General features: G+C 45.1%; 2 protein-coding genes across 2 annotated transcripts in view; one reads left to right on the top strand and one right to left on the bottom strand.

Annotated features, from left to right (window-relative positions):
- The window catches only part of GALNT17 (polypeptide N-acetylgalactosaminyltransferase 17), a 293,798-nt gene that overhangs the window by 190,056 nt on the left and 80,869 nt on the right, over positions 1–22,873 (top strand). The gene's annotated exons all lie outside the window — the stretch shown is intronic.
- On the bottom strand, positions 17,195–19,088 carry LOC142069486 (uncharacterized). Its single transcript, XM_075120762.1, has 2 exons — positions 18,179–19,088; positions 17,195–17,790 (listed from the first exon to the last, which is right to left on the bottom strand). Exons 1-2 carry the CDS (start codon positions 18,756–18,758, stop codon positions 17,249–17,251), a joined length of 1,122 nt encoding a protein of 373 aa, XP_074976863.1. The 5' UTR covers positions 18,759–19,088; the 3' UTR covers positions 17,195–17,248.

Genomic DNA, 22,873 nt, shown 5'->3' with positions numbered 1-22,873 from the left:
GAAAATTCCCACCACCCCTATCCTAATCTTTATTTTTCCAGTGTGTATACGTGTGTGCACACACATTATATATACACACACACACACACACACACACACTCTGGCCAAGATTTTCAAAAGTAATTAGTGGTTTTGGGTGTATAAACATGTGGGGCTGAAACTTATGACACTTTTAAAAAGGCCTCCTTTTCAAACGGTGCTGAGCTTGTCCCCTCTGAAAATCAGCCTCCTTTAAGGTGTCTCAAGTTGGGCACCCAAAAGTGCTGGTTAATAAAATCTCTAGTCACTTTTGAAAATGTTGGCCTTCTTGTAAAGCTTACAGTTACACCATTTGGTCCCAGTCTTGCTCACAGTGAAGTTGATAGGTTTTTGCTCCTAAATTCAATAGAGTGGTGGCTCTTGTCATAGTTTGGTTTGGTTTGCACTTTATATCAAGATTCCATTTATAGATGGTTTATACAGGGTTAATAAATAATTAATAGACATTTTAATAAATGGTTCATTAATTATAGATTATTATAGCATCCAACCAACCAATACATTGTTTTAAACTCTGGCTTACAGCCATCTATAATATGCTTATAACACCTATTAACCCTCAGAAACCATTGCTAAAGTTTATCTTAATATAAAACGTTTGATTGGTTGCTGAATAATTTTAAAGTGTGGCAGTTGTCAAAAAGTAATTGTGTGGTTCTTTGTTTTACTCTGTCTCAATGCCTCTCAGCTCAAAACTGGCTCAGTTTACAAGTCCAAAGATAATGGTTTTCTCTTTGGTGATGCTGCAAGTTCCACCTTCTTTCTGAAAATCATGCTGTATTTTAATATAGTTTAATATTTATATCACTAAAAACCCCATCATATGTTTCTGGGTGCATGTATACACCCAGTACAAAAAGTACAAAAATTAGACAGTAGACCAAGGGACAAATAAACCCCACCATCTCAGACATCCAGCAAAAACATCAGTTAAACAAACCATGGCAGAGGTTCTCACAACAAATATTTTGGTGGCCTCTGATTGCGGCCACCAACTCTTGCTGGTGGCCGCTGTTACAATTTTAACTAAGTTTAGGAAAGACAAATAAATATGCAAATACTTGTCCAAATCATTGAAATGTATTTATGTTGGGATTTTTTTGCAGGCTCAATAATAAAAATAATGTACACATCTCTGTTCTTTACTGGACCTAAACAGAATAGAAAACACAAATAAGGGCATATCTTGTCTTTTTTGTTGTTTATTTTACTTTTTTGGTTTCTGTTTTAAAGACTTGCTAGATAGTAAGCTGCTGCTGTGAAAATGATAATAACAAACATATAAATATCACTTTTCACAGCAGCACACTTACTCAGCCCTGGCAAGCCCAAGGACAAATTGATCTCTGGATGGGGAGGAGGGTAGGAAGGCATTGGGTGCCAGAGGCAATGGGGAGAATGGATAGGGGGCTGGGGGAGGCAATGGGGGCCAAGGGAGAATGGACGGGCGTGAGCCCAGGGCCAAAGCCTGTTGCCCACCACCACAGGGAAGGTGGGGAACTGACTAGGAGCCTGTTCCTCCAGCATTTGTGTCTCCCCTGCTGGCGGCCTCAGGGGAGGGGGCACTGCTTTGACCCCCTCCCACATCACTGCCCAGGAGGCTGTGGCCTCAAGAAAAGCCCCTGGTGGCATGCAGCCACGGTGGCCACATTTGAGAAACACAGTTATGGTACAATTAAATGAAGGTGATCTAAACAAAAAGGATACACAGGATACCCCCTTCCAGAGGCAATAGCATTAATATTGTTATTAGCAATTAGAGTTGCAATATTTAACTTAGCAGTACTAAAATAATGTTTTATGTTGTCCTATATTTAAAAAGAACATGTACTTTACAAGAATCTGATTTATAAATATGTCCAGATATAGATACAGTACATATGGCTATAAAATGCAATAAAGAAAACTATCTATTTAATTGCTGTTACTAATTAGTTCAAATGAGAGCATTGACTGATTAGCTAAGTGGTTCACTTTAACAAAAAAAGTTATCCATGGTTAGGGCTGCAGATAATCCTGGCGCTAGGGTTTTTGCTGCCCTGTACAAAGTGGAAAACATCCCCCTACCCTGTAGTCACTAAAATAATAATAAACCCACTAAACATTTTGCTGCCTCTAATTTCTAGCTGCTCTAGGCAATTTTTTGTTCTGCTTGCAGGGTAAACCTGGCCCTGGCATAGAGTACAGATTGTTCTTTGTATTACTGTCATTCCTTTTATCTCACTACAGTGACTCTAGAAGGAGTTCTCATCTTGTGCTTAGTCTTGCTCCCTGTCCCTAAAGTGGACGACTTCATATCCTGAGGCAGCATTAAAAAAAAAAAAAAAAAAAAAAGGAATAAAATCGCTATCAGCCTGTTCTTGGCAGAGAAAATGGTGGTGTCCATTAGGCAAAGGAGTTCAGGGTAATATTTCAACGGAGATGTTTTCAACAGCATTCATTTATTTATTTATTCATTCATTTATGTTAAGCTATTCCTGGACATTGAGTTATCCCAGTGCTAGGTCTTACCACATTTGTTGCATGCCAGGCCTGTATATTTGAACAGCATTCCCTAGAGTTAGCAACAAATACCTTCCACAGCAGGCCATTTTATCAAATTCTACTCTTCACGGTTATTCCACAACCGCAGAGTTGGTCACAAGCTCTACCTGCTGTGGCTGGAGAATATCGAAGCCCTAGATGTCTGAGTGAAGGGCAATTGTAAGAGTGCGTCAGCTTTTGAACTCTGTGGACATTTTCACTTCACTAATATAAAGCCCTTGAATGTGGTCTCAGAATTCCCCTTGACTTCAGAGGTAGATTTGGGCATTTACCAATGTCAAGGTTGTATATTATGCATGCAGTTCCAGCCTCGATGCAGGAAAGAACTTAAGCACATACTTTTCATGAAAAATTTAATCACAAATCCAATTTTCCAACATCAAAAATTTTATATCAAAACTGTTTTATCAGCCATAGTACTGCTATAGTGGTGAGAGGAACATTTGCTCTGGTAGCTTCTTTCCTGAGGTGGCCAGCAATATGGCAAATCAGTATGAGTTTTCCATTCATTGCTTAATGGAGACAGATTTAGTCCAGTGACATTGGCCTGTGAGAATCTATAACGCATTACCCAATTCCCTCAAATAACTGGTCCCCTCAATACGCACAGACTTTTCTCCACTCCAGTGAGGATGTGGGGAATCTGCCTCTATAACTTATGGATTCTGTGTATGATTATGAACGCTTTGCAGCTTTATCAAGCTGCAAACTCCATTTTGAATATGCAGTCCCCCTGCCTTCTCTGTTGTCTGTTTGCCTCCTTGTTGAATTCAAATTGAAAAGGCTGGTGACAAAGGTATAAGAAAAGAGGATTGCTGACTTAAAGTGCGCTCCTATTGAAATGGAATAGCTCTAAAAATAGACTGGCTCCTAACCAGCAGAATTGGTCTATCAGAGGAGAGGTCGCCTTGGCAATTAAGTCGCTTGAGGAGGCTAAAAGCTATAAAAGGGCAGGAGCTGTTTTACTCAGGGGACCATTTTTCTCCCGCTCAATATGAGGGAGAAGCAGCCCAGCATGTAGAAGTTTGTTGAGATAGGGAACTGTGCCTACTTGCCCCCAAGGACTCCCAAGGGAATGGTGAGCTAGTGGTGGGCATTGCATTTAGACTGCTGATTGTTTTCTAAATAATTTGTACTTTCTTGTGCTTAGTTAGGTGAAAGAGCAAGGGTGTTAAAATTCTGTGCAAAGTCTGTATTATAAGCTTTAGGCAAAATGTGAGAGACTTAACCAGTAAACTGGAAGGCTCACCACCTTTGGTGGGGTTCTGGGAGAGTGTGTGTTTAAGCTATGGGGATAGGCAGCTGGATAACAGGTACCAGCTCGCACAAGGAGTACTACACACTGCGTCTGGATAGTAGCTGGGCTCCATCCAGGTTCCTGGAGCTGTAACAGTGCCCCTTCTGCTTTTGCAAACTTTGGCAAAAAAATCTATTCAGAAAACTTCCATTCCCACTTTTGTTTTGTGTTTTTTTAAATGAAGATTGTTTGTGGATACGGTTTTTAGTGAATGTTTGAACTGCAAGGAAACCATTTGCTTTTAATATGCATCATGCTGTTTCTTTGTGTGTGAGGGTTGTATGGATTTTCACGGTTGGTCACAGCGAGTTACTGAGATGCCCCAGGAAACTATATATGGTGTTTGTTTTGAACAAAGGATTATTTTGTGTGTGTTGCCATCATTTCAAGCCCTGGGGATGGGTTACAAGGTTGTTTTCAGCAATGTCATGCATTGCTAATTAAACTCATTTAAGCTGTCTTTTAGAGATTAATTTAATCAATAAGGATATTATTACTCCTTTGATAGTATCATTTGTACAAATCGTCACTTGATGAAGACAATTAACTCAGAATGCTTATTAGCTGATCCATCCCACACCTTATTTGTGTACTAAGAATCAGTCATAGATTTAATTAAGAAAAGTACAATTCAAGGATTTCTTTGAGGCTCAGTGGATGACTCTGTCTTTGTTTTATGTGAATGTTTAATCGATTGTAGTTTGGGTTTGGTCATTTATTATTATCTATTTCTTTTTTTAGAGGGGAAAAAAGTGTTCTCTCATTTCAAACGCCAGGTTTTCCTAACTAGTCACCTAAATGTCTCATGTCAATCTCAGATGTGCGCATCCAAATGAGCAGCTGTGCATGCAAAAGAGGTAACCCAGTGAACCCATTTGAACATTCATATGTGCTAATGGAGGACTGATCTCAATAAGGGTAGCGAATTCTGAGCAGTTGGCTCCTGGTAAGATATGCACATGCGGGGAATCAAACATTTTGGGGTGGTTGTTATTTTATTAATAATTATTTAGGCTCTAATTCCACAACCATTAATACACATTAGCAACTTTATAATTAGGGGTGAAATTCACCCCTGTGCAGAGGGTGCAAGGACTGTGCACCCCTTAACTCCCACATAAGTTCTCAAATTGGCACTTCAGTGGTACATAAGTCCGGGGTGTAAGGTGAGCACATAGCAAATGAGAAAAATCAGGGTGGGGGTGGGGGGGAATCGGTGCCTATATAAGACAAAGCTCCAAATATCGGGACTGTCCTTTTAAAATCAGGACATCTGGTCACCCTACCGGGGTGGGCCCTGTGCACAGGGTGAATTTTACCCATAAATAGTCTCATTGAATTTATATGAGTAAAATTACTCTCAGGCTTAAGTGTTTGCAGAATCAGGGCCTTAGAAACAAAAAAAATATATTTCATTTCCTTTTTAGCACAGAGGAGCTCATGTATTTCTGTATTTAGAAAATCAAATGTTTTTTTCTCTGTATATTTTGCATAAAATTAATGTAATCTATCACTCTTTACTAAGAATAAAATAAAGAAGTTTGGCTGGATTTTTGAAAGCAGCTGAATCTTTCGGCTTCCACTGAGTTCCTCTACGCTAGCTTGAGAGTTCATCGATTCCAAAGCCAGAAGGGACAACTGTGATCATCAAGTCTGACCTCCTGTATAACACAAGCCAGAGAACTTCCCCCATATAATTCCTGGAACGAATCTTTTAGGAAAATATCCAATCTTGATTTTAAAATGGTCAGTGATGGAGAATCCACCACCACGACCCTTGGCAAATTGCTCCAATGGTTAATTACCCTCACTGTCAAAAACATATGTCTTATTTCCAGTCTGAATTTGTATAGCTTCAGCTTCCAGCCGCTCGTTTGTGTTAGTTCTCGCTCATCTATATTGAGGAGCCCCTTATTAAATATTTATTCCCCATATAGATATTTATAAACTGTAATCAAGTCACCCCTTAACCTTCTCTTTGGTCATTGAAATATAATGATAGACTCAAAAGCTCAATCTAAGGCAGGTTTTCTAATCCTTTAATCATTCTCAGTTCAAACACTCTCCCCTATTTATCAACATCCTTCTTGAATTGTGGGCATCAGAACCGGACATCGTATTCTAGCAGCACCACTGCCAAATACAGAAATAAAATAACCTCTTTACTCCTATTCAGGATTCCCCTGTTTATGCATCCCAGCATTGCACTAGCTCTTTTGGCCATAGTGTCACACTGGTTGCTCATGTTCAGCTGATTATCCACCAGGACTCCCCAATTTTTTTCAGAGTCACTGCTTCCCTGGAGAGAGTCCCCCATTCTGTAAGTTCCTAGGTGTATACATTTACATTTAGCCATATTAAAATGCATATTGTTTGTTTGTGCCAAGTTTACCCAGTGATCCAAATTGCTCTGAATCAGTGACCTGTCCTCTTCATTATTTGCCCACTCCCCCAATTTTGTGTCATCTGCAAAGGAGGAGTGTGGTGATTTCATGTTTTGTTCCAGGTCATTGATAAAAATGAGAAATAGCATCGGGCCAAGAACCAACCCCCCGCAGGATCCCACTGGAAACACATATGCTTGATGACGATTCCCAATTTACAATTATACATTAAGACCCGTCAGTTAGCCAGTTTTTAATCGTTTTAAGATGTGCCACGTTAATTTTATACTGTTCTAAGTTTTTCAATCAAAATTTTATGTGGTACCAAGTTGCAGCAAGTCTCCGGCCATTTGTGCCATGTAGGCGGAGCAAAGGGAGAGGAATAGGACAGAGAATTTGCTCCATGATGTTCTGTGCATCAGTGAATACAGGAAGGATGGTCCCATATTTAAGGTAATAAATAATAAGGGTAGTGAATTCTGAGAGGTTGGCTCCAGGTAATATATGCAAATAGGTGGAATCAAACATTTTGGGGTGGTTTTATTAGCCCTGTGAGTGCGTGAAGAGACAATAATTAGAATGATGTGCAATTTTTTTACCCACCCAACTCTCACTTTGCCAAAACGAAACTGATCTGCTTGAAATTCCACCTGCAAGATCTTCAATCTAGGGATGAATCAGAGAAAACTTCTGAGAGAGATGGAGGTTCAAATCTTAAGTGGAGTTCACTCTTGGAATATATCCTTAATTTTATTTCTTAGTGTGCTTGGCTGGTTTTTGGTACATCTCAAATGGCTTGGCATATATACCTCAAATTCCATGGATTCAGTCAATCCTGGAAAGGAGATGTGCCATAAATGAGTTTTGCGGGTTGATGCTGGAATTATGAGATATTAATTACGTACATTATGATGTCTTCATGGCCTAATGCAGTTGGTGTTTGTCTGTCCCGTCTGCCTAATCAGCTGATGTATCTTAGCATGTATACTGAACAGCTATAAACTTTATAAAGTGGGTATAGGCCAGATGCAGATAGTCATGATGTGAGGGGTGGCAAGCAGGGTACCACATTGGGCTGATGAAGTCTTAGGAGTGGGAGAGCCACAAATGGAGTGGTCTGGTCTGGGGAATAGCGCAAGCTTTATGACAGAACAAGAAGCAATGGTCTGAAGTTGCAGTGGGGGAGGTCGAGGTTGGATATCAGGAAACACTATTTCATTTGGAGGGTTGTGAAGCACTGGAATGGGTTACCTAGGGAGGTGGTGGAACCTCCATCCTTAGAGGTTTATAAGGCCTGGCTTGACAAAGCCCTGGCTGGGATTATTTAGTGGGTGTTGGTCTTGCTTTGAGCAGGAGATTGGCTAGATGACCTCCTGAGGTCTCTTCCAACCCTAATATTCTATGATTCTATGAATGGGAAGAAGAAAGCCACATATGAAGATGGGTCCATTTCATCCCTGCTTTCAAGGAACAAGGAAGCACCTGCATAACTTGCAGGATCCATAAAAGACCCTGGATGGCTCACACAATACCACAGAATCTATGTGCAAAAGCCACAGGGACTACTGAAAGTGGGAACTTTTTAAACAAAGGACATTTCCAGATAAAGATATTGTTAACTCAGAGCAAATGAAGAAATAGAATAAGACTGACCTTGGAAAATGTCTTAGAAGCATAGCTTTAGAAATAAAGCAGCACACCAATTCGTATGCGCCCATGTGCTTGGTCACATGCTATTTATATCGGTCGGTATCCCCATTGTATTAAGATTGATTTTATTCTTCAGCCAGCGTTATTGTTGTGTGGTTGAAAGAAATATTTCCACTGTTGACAAATAGCCAATCAGGAAAAGTTTATTTTAACCACAGAAATTGGTACTATTGTGAATTTAGAATGTTTGCTCCATGTTGTTGTGCCGCATTTACTGTAGGTGCTGGAGGATGTTTTATAGGAAATGTCACTCTAATTTTCTGATGCATTGTGAGCCAGACATTTACGCTATTTTCTTCTATTAGAGTTGCAGTGGTGTGAGCAATTTAGAGCTGCCTCTTTTAAGAAAGGGAAATTGCAAGCAGGCAGTCGTGTGGCTTATGCTGCTCCCTCGCTGTCTCCTGATAGAAAATGATTTATTGTCCCTGCCCATTATCTCCATTCAAATAAGGAAGGGTGAAAGGAGCATTCTCACCCACTCTGATTCTAGTGTTTTTACCGACAATGTTCTTTTTATGCAGGGAAAAAGTTCATCATTTTCATCGAAAAATATTAGCTCTTCCCATCCAACCGGCAGTATATTGCAGATGAAATTCACTTCTGTGTACAGAGGTCCTGCTCTCAAGACTATGCACCCCTTAATTTCCGCTTGAGCTTTTGGCGCTTATAAGCCTCTTCTTGTGAATACTAATTGAAAAATTGCCAAAGGCCTGACTTAATGCTGGACGTACAGAATCAGACAGACAGCCCCATCTTCCACCACTGTCATTGCAGGCTCCAGGCCGCTCTTACAAATGTTCCAGCTGTGGAGAGCAGCCCTCTGCTGAAGGGCCTGTAGGTATGTGGGTCTGCAGAACCCAAAGAGAGTAGAAAACCACAAGGCAGGATGAAAGCTGCAGCACCATCTCACCTTCCTGAGTTCAGGGGATTAGATAGCTCAGGCCAGGGATGATTTACACCTCTCATTACTGGCTCGTTTGGGAGAATCTGGCCTAGTGTCTAGGACGGGGTGGGCAAACTACAGCCTGGGGGCAGCATCTGGCCCCCCAGATGTTTTAACCTGGCTCTTGAGCTCTCACCAAGGAGTGGAGTCGGGGCTTGCCCCACTCAATGCGTGCCGTGGCACCGCATGACTCCTGGAAGAGGCAGCGTGTCCCCTCTCCAGCTCCAGTGCCTAGGTGCAGCCAAGGGGTTCCGCGCACTGCCCCCGCTCCGAGCACTGTCCCCGTTGGCCAGGAACTTGAGGTAAGCACCAGCCAGAGCCTGCACCCCTGATCCCCCTCCTGCCCTCCGAACCCCTCGGTCCCAGCCTGGAGCACCCTCCTGAACCCACAACCCCTCATCCCCAGCGCCACCCCAGAGCTTGCACGCCCAGCCAGAGCCCTCCCCCACATCGCACCCCAACCCTCTGCCCCAGCCCGGAGCTCCCTCCCGCATCCTGAACTCCCCATTTCTGGTCCCACCCCAGAGCCCGCACCCCCAGCCAGAGCCCTCACCCCCTCCTGCAACCCAACCCCCAATTTCATCAGCATTCATGGCCCGCCATACTATTTCCATACCCAGGTGTAGCCCTTGGTCCAGAAAGTTTGCCCGCCCCTGCTTTAGGATCTGTACTCTATGCAGTGGTATTTTCAAAAGCACTCAGCACTGGTCTAACTCTGCTCTATTGAAGCCAATGGTAAATAATTCCCATTAATTTCAATGGAATCAGAGTTAGGCCAACACTGAGCGTGTGTGTGTGTGTAAGTTATTTAACTTGCCCTTTGAAAATGCAGTTATGGTCAGAAAATGAGAAAAGTTCAACAGGTCTGGTCCTGCAGTGCATTGCGAGTTATATCTGAGTCAGAAATACAAGCAGATCTGTTTTTACCATTCCGGTTAGCCAGGGGTGAAAGTAACTAAAAGGACTTACCGGTACGCCGGAGTCCTGAGCAGGGGTGTGGCCTCAACCGGAAGAGGTGTGGACTTTAAAGATTTAAAGGCTCCCAGCTGCGGCTGGGAGCCCCGGGGCCTTTAAATCACCCCCGGAGCTCCCAGCTGCAGAGGCAGCTGGGAGCTCAGGGGCAATTTAAAGGGCCTGGGGCTCCAGCCACTGCTACCGCAGGAGAGCTCCGGGCCCTTTAAAAGCACCGCCTGAGCCCCACTGCCGGAGCCCCGGGGTAGTGGTGGCAGGGATATGGCGGTGATTTAAAAGGCCTGGGGCTCCTCGCAGTGGCTGGAGCCCCGGGCCCTTTAAATCACCACCAGATCCCTGCCACCGCTACCCCAGGGCTCTGGCAGCGGGGCTCGGGAGGCAATTTAAATGGCCTGGGGCTCCGCCCACTGCGGGGAGCCCTGAGCCCTTTAAATCACTGCCTGGGGAAGCCAGTCTGGTGCAGCACGGTTTACCAGCTTACTTTCACCTCTGCTGTTAGCCCTTCTGACTCAATGCGGTCCTGGGAGATTGAGCTACATTCCTGTCCTGTCATCTACAGAATTGTTAAATTTCACTTGCTGAACATTTATTACTGTGGTCATGGTGCATGAGCCAGAATGAACCCAGCTCTCAGAGGACAGGTTAAGATTGTTGGAGATAAACCTCCTTTTATTAGCAATTCAGTCGAGAATTACTGAGCCACCACAAAGATGGAACGCCACAATGTCGTTCTTACAGAATCCCTTTTCAGAGTACAACTGTCCTTTAAAATATCCCTAATCCATGAAACAATAATCCAACTTTCCTCCCTTGTTCGCTATTACAATGGGCTAGCAACTCATCTTAAGTTCCTGGAATGTCTGAGATATAAATTGCCCTATAAAGTGGAAAACAAAACCATTAAAAACAAACTGAATGTTGCCTTCTTATTTAAAAAACAGTGCACGTTGGGAAAGATAAGAGAAAATTTGACATGAGGTTACACTCTGAAAAGTGTAACTATATAAATAGCGATGTGGGGTTTCCTATCTGTCCTCTCTCAAGGACTTCCCAAGCAAATCTGTTCATTTTCGTAAGTCAGAACACAGTTTTCTAAGTGCCAGCACTGCAGACATAAACCTGGGCTCTGACAAAAACTCAGGCTGTTCCTTCTGCCTCTTAAATCATCACCCGTAAAGAACAGTGAAAACATTGCTGATAGTTCGGTAGGTGATGCTTCTAGACAGGATAGAATCAGGCTTCCTTGTCCATAGATGTTGGCTCTGCAATTCTAGCAGGATTAAAATATATCTGGGTCATATCTGCTTCCCCCTTTTTTTTTTTTTCTAACAAAGAAGCCATGCAAGGAAAGTAGTATGTTGAATAATAAGGTGACATTTCCCTCCAACCAGCTTTCTGAAAATAATTGCACAGTATTATTTTTTAAAGGCTGGGTGCCACCCATGGCCAAATATTCTCATTATAGGGCTCAGAAAATGGGGTAGCACATACGTGTGCTTCCCCAGGAGGAGTTCTGGGAAGGAACTGTGACTCTGATCACAATTCCCCTCCTGCTCCTCACTTGTTCTGTAGGACTTCATCCCTTTTTGCGGGGCTCAGATTAGTCACCTATTATCACCGACCCCTTTTTAATGTGTTGGTCTCAACCTTTTTTACTGTTGAAAATTTACATTAGAGCGGTAGATTCTTAATTGGTGCATCTTTTCCCAGAGTTCCTGTGAACATGATAGTCCTTTTCCAGACACACGTCTAATTCCCTCTCGAGTGATTTTTGGCACTTGTCTTACAACGGCTTTCTCCTGCTGAATTAGGCAGGTTGTTCCAAGCTTCCTCTGTGCAAAGAAATTTCGTCTGAAGGGTTCATATGCCAATCTTCTCCTCTCTTTTTGTTTTTCATTTAACTACTGGGCGTGATTCTCTGTTGCCTGACACCATGTGTTGTCATTTACATCGGTGCACTATGAGAGCCAAGTGGGTATAAAACACTTAGGCCCAGATTTTTAATGGTATTTAGTATTGCTGTGCTCAACATTGCAAAGCCTAACTGATTTAGGCCATCTAGACTGATGGCTGTGATTGCAGAGCCATTGGCCATTATCTTTGAAAACTCGTGGCGAACGGGGGAAGTCCCGGATGACTGGAAAAAGGCTAATGTAGTGCCAATCTTTAAAAAAGGGAAGAAGGAGGATCCTGGGAACTACAGGCCAGTCAGCCTCACCTCAGTCCCTGGAAAAATCATGGAGCAGGTCCTCAAGGAATCAATTCTGAAGCACTTAGAGGAGAGGAAAGTGATCAGGAACAGCCAGCATGGATTCACCAAGGGAAGGTCATGCCTGACTAATCTAATCGCCTTTTATGATGAGATTACTGGTTCTGTGGATGAAGGGAAAGCAGTGGATGTATTGTTTCTTGACTTTAGCAAAGCTTTTGACACGGTCTCCCACAGTATTCTTGTCAGCAAGTTAAGGAAGTATGGGCTGGAAGAATGCACTATAAGGTGGGTAGAAAGCTGGCTAGATTGTCGGGCTCAACGGGTAGTTATCAATGGCTCCATGTCTAGTTGGCAGCCAATATCAAGTGGAGTGCCCCAAGGGTCGGTCCTGGGGCCGGTTTTGTTCAATATCTTCATAAATGATCTGGAGGATGGTGTGGATTGCACCCTCAGCAAGTTTGCAGATGACACTAAACTGGGAGGAGTGGTAGATACGCTGGAGGGGAGGGATAGGATACAGAAGGACCTAGACAAATTGGAGGATTGGGCCAAAAGAAATCTGATGAGGTTCAATAAGGATAAGTGCAGGGTCCTGCACTTAGGACGGAAGAACCCAATGCACAGCTACAGACAAGGGACCGAATGGCTAGGCAGCAGTTCTGCGGAAAAGGACCTAGGGGTGACAGTGGACGAGAAGCTGGATATGAGTCAGCAGTGTGCCCTTGTTGCCAAGAAGGCCAATGGCATTTTGGGATGTATAAGTAGGGGCATAGCGAGCAGATCGAGGGACGTGATCGTCCCCCTCTATTCGACATTGGTGAGGCCTCATCTGGAGTACTGTGTCCAGTTTTGGGCCCCACACTTCAAGAAGGATGTGGATAAATTGGAGAGAGTCCAGCGAAGGGCAACAAAAATGATTAGGGGTCTGGAACACATGAGTTATGAGGAGAGGCTGAGGGAGCTGGGATTGTTTAGCCTGCAGAAGAGAAGAATGGGGGGGGATTTGATAGCTGCTTTCAACTACCTGAAAGGGGGTTCCAAAGAGGATGGCTCTAGACTGTTCTCAATGGTAGCAGATGACAGAACGAGGAGTAATGGTCTCAAGCTGCAGTGGGGGAGGTTTAGATTGGATATTAGGAAAAACTTTTTCACTAAGAGGGTGGTGAAACACTGGAATGCGTTACCTAGGGAGGTGGTAGAATCTCCTTCCTTAGAGGTTTTTAAGGTCAGGCTTGACAAAGCCCTGGCTGGGATGATTTAACTGGGAATTGGTCCTGCTTTGAGCAGGGGGTTGGACTAGATGACCTTCTGGGGTCCCTTCCAACCCTTATATTCTATGATTCTGTGATTCTATGATTTAGGAGCCTTAGTCTCATTTCCAAAAGAGATTTAGGTCCTTAGGGTATGTCTACACTACGGAATAAGGTCGAATTTATAGAAGTCGGTTTTTTAGAAATCGGTTTTATAAATTCGAGTGTGTGTGTCCCCACAGTAAATGCTCTAAGTGCATTAAGTGCATTAACTCGGCGGAGCGCTTCCACAGTACCGAGGCAAGCGTCGACTTCCGGAGCGTTGCACTGTGGGTAGCTATCCCACAGTTCCCGCAGTCTCCGCTGCCCATTGGAATTCTGGGTTGAGATCCCAATGCCTGATGGGGCTAAAACATTGTCGCGGGTGGTTCTGGGTACATATCGTCAGCCTCCCGTTCCCTCCCTCCCCCCGTGAAAGCAAGGGCAGACAATCATTTCGCGCCTTTTTTCCTGAGTTACCTGTGCAGACGCCATACCATGGCAAGCATGGAGCCCGCTCAGGTAACCGTCACCCTATGTCTCCTGGGTGCTGGCAGACGCGGTACGGCATTGCTACGCAGTAGCAGCAACCCCTTGCCTTGTGGCAGCAGACGGTACAGTACGACTGGTAGCCGTCATCGTCATGTCTGAGGTGCTCCTGGTCGCCTCTGTGAGGTCGATCAGGAGCGCCTGGGCAGACATGGGCACAGGGACTAAATTTGGAGTGACTTGACCAGGTCATTCTCTTTAGTCCTGCAGTCAGTCCTATTGAACCGTCTTATGGTGAGCGGGCAGGCGATACGGACTGCTAGCAGTCGTGCTGTACCATCTTCTGCCGAGCAGTCATGAGATGTGGATGGCATGCAGTCCGTCTGCTGCCAGCCAAAGATGTAAAAGATAGATGGAGTGGGTCAAAACAAGAAATAGACCAGATTTGTTTTGTACTCATTTGCTTCCCCCCCCTCCCCTGTCTAGGGGACTCATTCTTCTAGATCACACTGCAGTCAAGATGCAGCGAGGTAAATCTAGCCATGTATCAATCAGAGGCCAGGCTAACCTTCTTGCTCCAATAAGGACAATAACTTAGGTGCACCATTTCTTATTGGAACCCTCTGTGAAGTCCTGCCTGAAATACTCCTTGATGTAAAGCCACCCCCTTTGTTGATTTTAGCTCCCTGAAGCCAACCCTGTAAGCGCCCCTCCCAGCGTCAGAGCAATGGCAAACAATCGGGCATCTGAGAGTGCTGTCCAGAGCAGTCACAATGGAGCGCTCTGATGGGGCTAAAACATTGTCGCGGGTGGTTCTGGGTACGTGTCGTCAGGCCCCCGTTCCCTCCCTCCCTCCGTGAAAGCAAGGGCAGACAATCATTTCGCGCCTTTTTTCCTGAGTTACCTGTGCAGACGCCATACCACAGCAAGCATGGAGCCCGCTCAGGTAACCGTCACCCTATGTCTCCTGGGTGCTGGCAGACGCGGTACGGCTTTGCTGCACAGTAGCAGCAACCCCTTGCCTTCTGGCAGCAGACGGTGCAATACGATTGGTAGTCGTCCTCATCGTGTCCGAGGTGCTCCTGGCCACGTCGGCTGGGAGCGCCTGGGCAGACATGGGCGCAGGGACTAAATTTGGAGTGACTTGACCAGGTCATTCTCTTTAGTCCTGCAGTCAGTCCTATTGAACCGTCTTATGGTGAGCAGGCAGGCGATACGGACTGCTAGCAGTCGTACTGTACCATCTTCTGCCAGGCAGGCAAGAGATGAGGATTGCTAGCAGTCGTATTGCACCATCTTCTGCCAGGCAGGCAAGAGATGGGGATGGCTAGCAGGCGTACTGTACCATCTTCTGCCAAGCAGCCATGAGATGTGGATGGCATGCAGTCCTTCTGCACCGTCTGCTGCCAGCCAAAGATGTAAAAGATAGATGGAGTGGGTCAAAACAAGAAATAGACCAGATTTGTTTTGTACTCATTTGCCTCCTCCCCTGTCTAGGGGACTCATTCCTCTAGGTCACACTGCAGTCACTCACAGAGAAGGTGCAGCGAGGTAAATCTAGCCATGTATCAATCAGAGGCCAGGCTAACCTCCTTGTTCCAATAACAACGATAACTTAGGTGCACCATTTCTTATTGGAACCCTCCGTGCAGTCCTGCCTGAAATACTCCTTGATGTACAGGCACCCCCTTTGTTGATTTTAGCTCCCTGAAGCCAACCCTGTAAGCCGTGTCGTCAGTCGCCCCTCCCTCCGTCAGAGCAACGGCAGACAATCGTTCCGCGCCTTTTTTCTGTGCGGACGCCATACCACGGCAAGCATGGAGCCCGCTCAGCTCACTTTGGCAATTAGGAGCACATTAACCACCACACGCATTATTCAGCAGTATATGCAGCACCAGAACATGGCAACGCGATACCGGGCGAGGAGGCGACGTCAGCGCGGTCCCGTGAGTGATCAGGACATGGACACAGATTTCTCTGAAAGCATGGGCCCTGACAATGCATGCATCATGGTGCTAATGGGGCAGGTTCATGCTGTGGAACGCCGATTCTGGGCTCGGGAAACAAGCACAGACTGGTGGGACCGCATAGTGTTGCAGGTCTGGGACGATTCCCAGTGGCTACGAAACTTTCGCATGCGTAAGGGCACTTTCATGGAACTTTGTGACTTGCTTTCCCCTGTCCTGAAGCGCATGAATACCAAGATGAGAGCAGCCCTCACAGTTGAGAAGCGAGTGGCGATAGCCCTGTGGAAGCTTGCAACGCCAGACAGCTACCGGTCAGTTGGGAATCAATTTGGAGTGGGCAAATCTACTGTGGGGGCTGCTGTGATGCAAGTAGCCCACGCAATCAAAGATCTGCTGATATCAAGGGTAGTGACCCTGGGAAATGTGCAGGTCATAGTGGATGGCTTTGCTGCAATGGGATTCCCTAACTGTGGTGGGGCTATAGATGGAACCCATATCCCTATCTTGGCACCGGAGCACCAAGCCGCCGAGTACATAAACCGCAAGGGGTACTTTTCAATAGTGCTGCAAGCTCTGGTGGATCACAAGGGACGTTTCACCAACATCAACGTGGGATGGCCGGGAAAGGTGCATGATGCTCGCATCTTCAGGAACTCTGGTCTGTTTCAAAAGCTGCAGGAAGGGACTTTATTCCCAGACCAGAAAATAACTGTTGGGGATGTTGAAATGCCTATATGTATCCTTGGGGACCCAGCCTACCCCTTAATGCCATGGCTCATGAAGCCGTACACAGGCAGCCTGGACAGTGGTCAGGAGCTGTTCAACTACAGGCTGAGCAAGTGCAGAATGGTGGTAGAATGTGCATTTGGACGTTTAAAGGCGCGCTGGCGCAGTTTATTGACTCGCTTAGACCTCAGCGAAACCAATATTCCCACTGTTATTACTGCTTGCTGTGTGCTCCACAATATCTGTGAGAGTAAGGGGGAGACGTTTATGGCGGGGTGGGAGGTTGAGGCAAATCGCCTGGCTGCTGGTTACGCGCAGCCAGACACCAGGGCGGTTAGAAGAGCACAGGAGGGCGCGGTACGCATCAGAGAAGCTTTGAAAAACAGTTTCATGACTGGCCAGGCTACGGTGTAAAAGTTCTGTTTGTTTCTCCTTGATGAACCCCCCCGCCCCTTGGTTCACTCTACTTCCCTGTAAGCTAACCACCCTCCCCTCCTCCCTTTAATCATTGCTTGCAGAGCCAATAAAGTCATTGCTGCTTCACAGTCATGCATTCGTTATTCATTCATCACACAAATAGGGGGATGACTACCAAGGTATCCCAGGAGGGGTGGTGGAGGAGGGAAGGAAAATGCCACACAGCACTTTAAGCACAGCACTTTAAAAGTTTACAACTTTAAAATTTATTGAATGACAGCCTTCTTTTTTTTGGGCAATCCTCTGTGGGGGAGTGGCTGGTTGGCCGGAGGCCTCCCCACCGTGTTCTTGGGCGTCTGGGTGTGGAGGCTATGGAACTTGGGGAGGAGGGCGGTTGGTTACAGAGGGGCTGCAGTGGCAGTCTGTGCTCCAGCTGCCTTTGCTGCAGCTCAACCATACACTGGAGCATACTGGTTTGGTCCTGCAGCAGCCTCAGCATTGAATCCTGCCTCCTCTCATCACGCTGCCGCCACCTTTGAGCTTCAGCCCTGTCTTCAGCCCGCCACTTACTCTCTTCAGCCCGCCACTTACTCTCTTCAGCCCTCCACCTCTCCTCCCGGTCATTTTGTGCTTTCCTGCACTCTGACATTATTTGCCTCCACGCATTCGTCTGTGCTCTGTCAGTGTGGGAGGACAGCATGAGCTCGGAGAACATTTCATCGCGAGTGCGTTTTTTTTTCTTTCTAAGCTTCACTAGCCTCTGGGAAGGAGAAGATCCTGTGATCATTGAAACACATGCAGCTGGTGGAGAAAAAAAAAGGGACAGCGGTATTTAAAAAGACACATTTTATAAAACAGTGGCTACACTCTTTCAGGGTAAACCTTGAAAGTTAACATTACATACATAGCACATGTGCTTTCGTTACAAGGTCGCATTTTGCCTCCTCCCACCGCGTGAACGGATTTTGGTTGAATGCCAGCAAACATACACTGCAATGCTTTGTTCTACAGTGATTCCCCAGTACGTGTTGCTGGCCTGGAGTGGTAAAGTGTCCTACCATGAAGGACGAAATAAGGCTGCCCTCCCCAGAAACCTTTTGCAAAGGCAGAACCGCAAATGCCAGGGCAAAGTAATCCTTTCACATGCTTGCTTTTAAACCATGTATAGCATTTTAAAAGGTACACTCACCAGAGGTCCCTTCTCCGCCTGCTGAGTCCAGGAGGCAGCCTTGGGTGGGTTCGGGGGGTACTGGCTCCAGGTCTAGGGTGAGAAACAGTTCCTGGCTGTCGGGAAAACCGGTTTCTCCGCTTGCTTGCTGTGAGCTATCTACAACCTCCTCCTCATCATCTTCTTCGTCCCCAAAACCTACTTCTGTATTGCCTCCATCTCCATTGAAGGAGTCAAACAACACGGCTGGGGTAGTGGTGGCTGAACCCCCTAAAATGGCATGCAGCTCATCATAGAAGCGGCATGTTTGGGGCTCTGACCCAGAGCGGCCGTTCGCCTCTCTGGTTTTCTGGTAGGCTTGCCTCAGCTCCTTCAGTTTCACGCGGCACTGCTTCGGGTCCCTGTTATGGCCTCTGTCCTTCATGCCCTGGGAGATTTTCAGAAAGGTTTTGGCATTTCGAAAACTGGAACGGAGTTCTGATAGCACGGATTCCTCTCCCCAAACAGCGATCAGATCCCGTACCTCCCGTTCAGTCCATGCTGGAGCTCTTTTGCGATTCTGGGACTCCATCATGGTCACCTCTGCTGATGAGCTCTGCATGGTCACCTGCAGCTTGCCACGCTGGCCAAACAGGAAATGAGATTCAAAAGTTCGCGGTTCTTTTCCTGTCTACCTGGCCAGTGCATCTGAGTTGAGAGCGCTGTCCAGAGCGGTCAGAATGGAGCACTCTGGGATAGCTCCCGGAGGCCAATACCATCGAATTGTGTCCACAGTACCCCAAATTCGAGCCGGCAACGTCGATTTAAGCGCTAATCCACTTGTCAGGGGTGGAGTAAGGAAATCGATTTTAAGAGCCCTTTAAGTCGAAATAAAGGGCTTCATTGTGTGGACGGGTGCAGGTTTAAATCGATTTAACGCTGCTAAATTCGATCTAAAGTCCTAGTGTAGACCAGGGCATAGAAGCATAAATCCAATGAGACAATTTGGGTTTCAGTCACAACAGAACAGGTCAATGGAGAATCAGGCCCACTATCTCCAGCATTTGGGTGTTGGTTCAGTTAATCTTCAAGATTTCTTTTGTGAAAAGTGGATTCCTTCACCCATCCGCTCACATTTAGTTTGCTCTTACTGTGATACTTATGTATTTTCCATATAGACCAAGCTCTTTGGGGCAGGAATTATGTCATCTTATGTATTTGGAAATGGTCCAGAGAATTTTGGGCACCATCAATAATGACAATAAACCTTTCTTTATTAGTCATCTCTTCAGATTATTTGGTCACTTTTGCCACCATTTTTACAATCCCAACAATCTCAGGTGAGCTTTTCAAAGGCACAAAGGGCACGTAGGCTCCCATCAGAATTCAGCAGGAGTTGGTTGCTTCACTCCTCAAGCCACCTTTGAGAATCTGTCCTCTCCTTGAGATAGTAAGTGACCAGATCAGCATGCATTATTCTTAATGTGATATAACTTGAGACTTGTTCTGTGTGGTATTTAGAACAACAATAGAATAATTTCTGAAGGTGTATGTCCTGCATCCCTATGAATTTATCCTCCACCTTTGTGTGTCCCTGTTATGTTTTGTGGACATCACAAGGGTATTGCTCCTGGGGACTCATTTTTAATCACAGTCGTAGGCAAAGTTCACTATAATATGAAGGTAGCAGAGTGCCACACTAGCTGGCTTCCCATTGGTGTTTTTATTATTCAAGGCAAGGCTTCTAGTTCATACAGAATCAAATCCATGCAGTGCACTTGTTTCCATGATACATAAAAGGTGGTTAACCTCAATAACTCAATGCACTGAGTTCTCATTTGTCTCCTTGCTACTTCAGAGGTCTCTTTCTCATCACTGCTTTCCAAGCAGTTCCAAAGCAGCAGAGAATACTTACAACCCAGCTATTTCACTGACGAGAGAGTGCTCAGCCTTATTTAATAACTCTGTAAAGATACAAGGCACGCTTTTATATTAGTTTTCACATGTGTAGTGGGTTCATGGTTTTAGTGTGTCAGCCATAACCTCCCTCAGTTCTGTACTATGGTGTGCATTGTGCTTCCTTTCTTGCTGTCAGCATGAGAATTGTTGCCGTTTTCCAAACGTATGAGTCCATCTCCTCCCTTGCACCTCTTTGGTAGTAGGCTATAGGTCGTTGTCCACCCTTAAGCTCTGTAATGACTCGGGGCTTGACCGACAGAAGCACCATCCTTTCATTGGCTTTGTTTAAAAACTCAGACACTGTGGTGATGTGTGCAATAGAAGAACCAAAATAGGAAAGAATAAGGACCTCAGGATTTGGCCCAATATTAGGGCCACACATTTTCTCCCTATGCTTGTCAGAAGCAGAAGGAAAAAGAGTTTGGGTGAGCTAGTCCAGAACTCTACCTTTGGCCATATAAGCCCTGATCCAGCCAAATGCTTAACTTTTAAGCACATGAGAAGTCATGCTGACTTCTTTAAGACTAGTCTGTATGCTGTAAATTTAATGACATGCTTAAGTGCATTGTTGGACCGATGCCTTAAAGAGTTAAACTTGAACCAAAGCATTTTAAGAACCGATATTTGTGAAGCAAAACACTCAACCTTATTTTTCTTATAAGTGAACATAGGTTTGAACAAGTTTTAAAAGATAAAAAACAATCTTCTGCCTGATGCCCTAATTACCTGGCTCTGGCTTTAAATTATATGTGCATCCTTCTTGGATTGGGTCATGTGGCTCTACTTTTGAGAGTTATTATACGTCATTTGCACAGAAAATGCAGGGATAAGACACCAGGAAGCAAGGTAATCTGTATTTTAAATAGATTTATACTTAAAGCCTCAATGCAGTAACTATTTCATATTCAGCTGAAAACCCAGCACATGTATTAATTAACCCCATTGTTGTGAATGGGCACATGCAAATGAAGTAGTATAAACCAATATTTCAAGATTAGCATTTCTGTTACATTTTCTACCTTTTAAAGAAGGTTGCTCTGCGCTAGGTATATCAGATCTATGCCTTGCAGCCCAGTGTGGGTGGGTATGGAGGGGTCCCATGATTTCCACTCTGCAGAAGTTGCTGGAAGCAATACAAGCGTGGCAACAGAATATCCATATGGGATCCCACTTGAGAAATTTGTCTGGATTTCCTACAGGATGGAAAACCATGTTTCCTTCTGCAACAGCTGTTTTGCTGTGCCAAAGCCACAGGGTTAAAGTAGGGGAAGACAGCTGAACTTAAGTTCAAGTGTAAACTTTAAACTGACGCCTTTTCTTTTTTTTTTTAAGTCCAATAAGTCCCTACCTTTCCAAGACTTCTCGTGATCACAGTGTCCAAACAGTAGTAAAATAAGGATTTCTCCATGTTGACTTGAGATGTGTTCAGTTTATCTGGGATAATATCCTTTCCTGTTGTGATCCATCCTTACTTATGGGGTAGCTAGAGTGCTGTCATAGCTCAATCCCCAGTGGCTGGCCAGGAGTCCTACTCATACACAAGCACTGTAGATGCTTCAACTGCTAATTTAGCACCTGAATGACATCCTGTCCATTGCCACACTCCTACCGGGGCCTCTGGACACACGGTGTCCCCGGTCTGTTTCTTCCCAACTCCCATGGACCCTTCACCTTGAGCTCTGGCTCGCTAGCACGGGAAGAAAAGGAGTAGATTCACTGATTGGCAAATTCATCTCAGCATGTTGGATGTAACATTGCTTTTCTGTTAGGTGTTTGCCGTCTCTGCCTCACTCACGCATTGACTGTGTAAAAGAATACCGATATTTTCTGTGTTTCTTCCAAGGAATACAACTTATGTTCATTTTCCAATGGGAAGAAATGAGATATGTATAAACCACCATGTTCTATCAATTGTGAGGTCAAACCCGTGTAAAACTACAACGTTCCATTTCAGTTCCATCCAAAACCTTACATTGGCAGCTTTCATTTGAAACTAGATACCTGTTCGCAGAAAGCTTAGGCTACTGAAAAATCCACACCCCTGAGCAGCGTAGTTAAACTGACCTAAGTCCCTGTGTAGACAGCACTAGTCCATTGGAAGAATTTTTCCATCAACATGGCAACCACTTCTTGGGGAGGTGATTACCTACCCCAATGGGAGAACCCTTCCTGTTGGCATAGGTAAGGTCTAGGCAGTGCTGCTGTAGTGTTTCAGGTGTAGACAAGCCCTTAGTGAATCTTTTCAGGACCTTGAACTGTGTTTTGGGTTGGGCTAAAACATAAAGGGTTCTTTGTGGAATGTTTGCATGGTTCTGGTTAGCAGTAACTCAGCGGAAGGTTCTTCAGCGTCTCATTGTGGGGACTTCCTGGCAAACCTTGAATTTGGCAAGTATTGAAGTGTTGTTCTATTCCTGCCAGCATCAGCCCACAGTCAGACATGCTGAGTGACTGGTGCTGACACTCTGCGACCCCCTACAGTTTCTCAGGAGTATTTTAATGGTGATTACAGATGATTGTATTAAGTAAACATTGAATTAAATAGATTGGCATAAAATAAGAGCGTTCCTGAGATTTTCCCCAAATCTTGAACCAAACTATCTTTAGAAAACTAGAAAACTTCTGCTCATTCAACACCCATTAAGGGCTAAACTTTGGCTTTGCTGTTGCAGCCCAGGAAGCAGACTGTGACTGAGAGACTCACATGCTGCTTCCAGGTTTTCCTCTGGCTCTGGGGGCATGGAATGATTCTCTCCAGACTTGCCCCAGTATGCTAGCATA

Source organism: Caretta caretta, chromosome 17 (genome assembly GCF_965140235.1).
Source record: "Caretta caretta isolate rCarCar2 chromosome 17, rCarCar1.hap1, whole genome shotgun sequence".
NCBI classification, from domain to species: domain Eukaryota; kingdom Metazoa; phylum Chordata; order Testudines; family Cheloniidae; genus Caretta; species Caretta caretta.
This window is presented reverse-complemented; position numbering and strand designations above follow the sequence as displayed.

Excerpts from the sequence above, each read along its gene's own strand:
- LOC142069486 (XM_075120762.1), bottom strand. The coding sequence starts at position 18,758 with ATGCAGAGCTCATCAGCAGAGGTGACCATGATGGAGTCCCAGAATCGC. Across the intron at positions 17,791-18,178 it reads AGGCGGAGAAGGGACCTCTG|CTGCATGTGTTTCAATGATC; the intron begins GTGAGTGTACCT and ends TTTCTCCACCAG.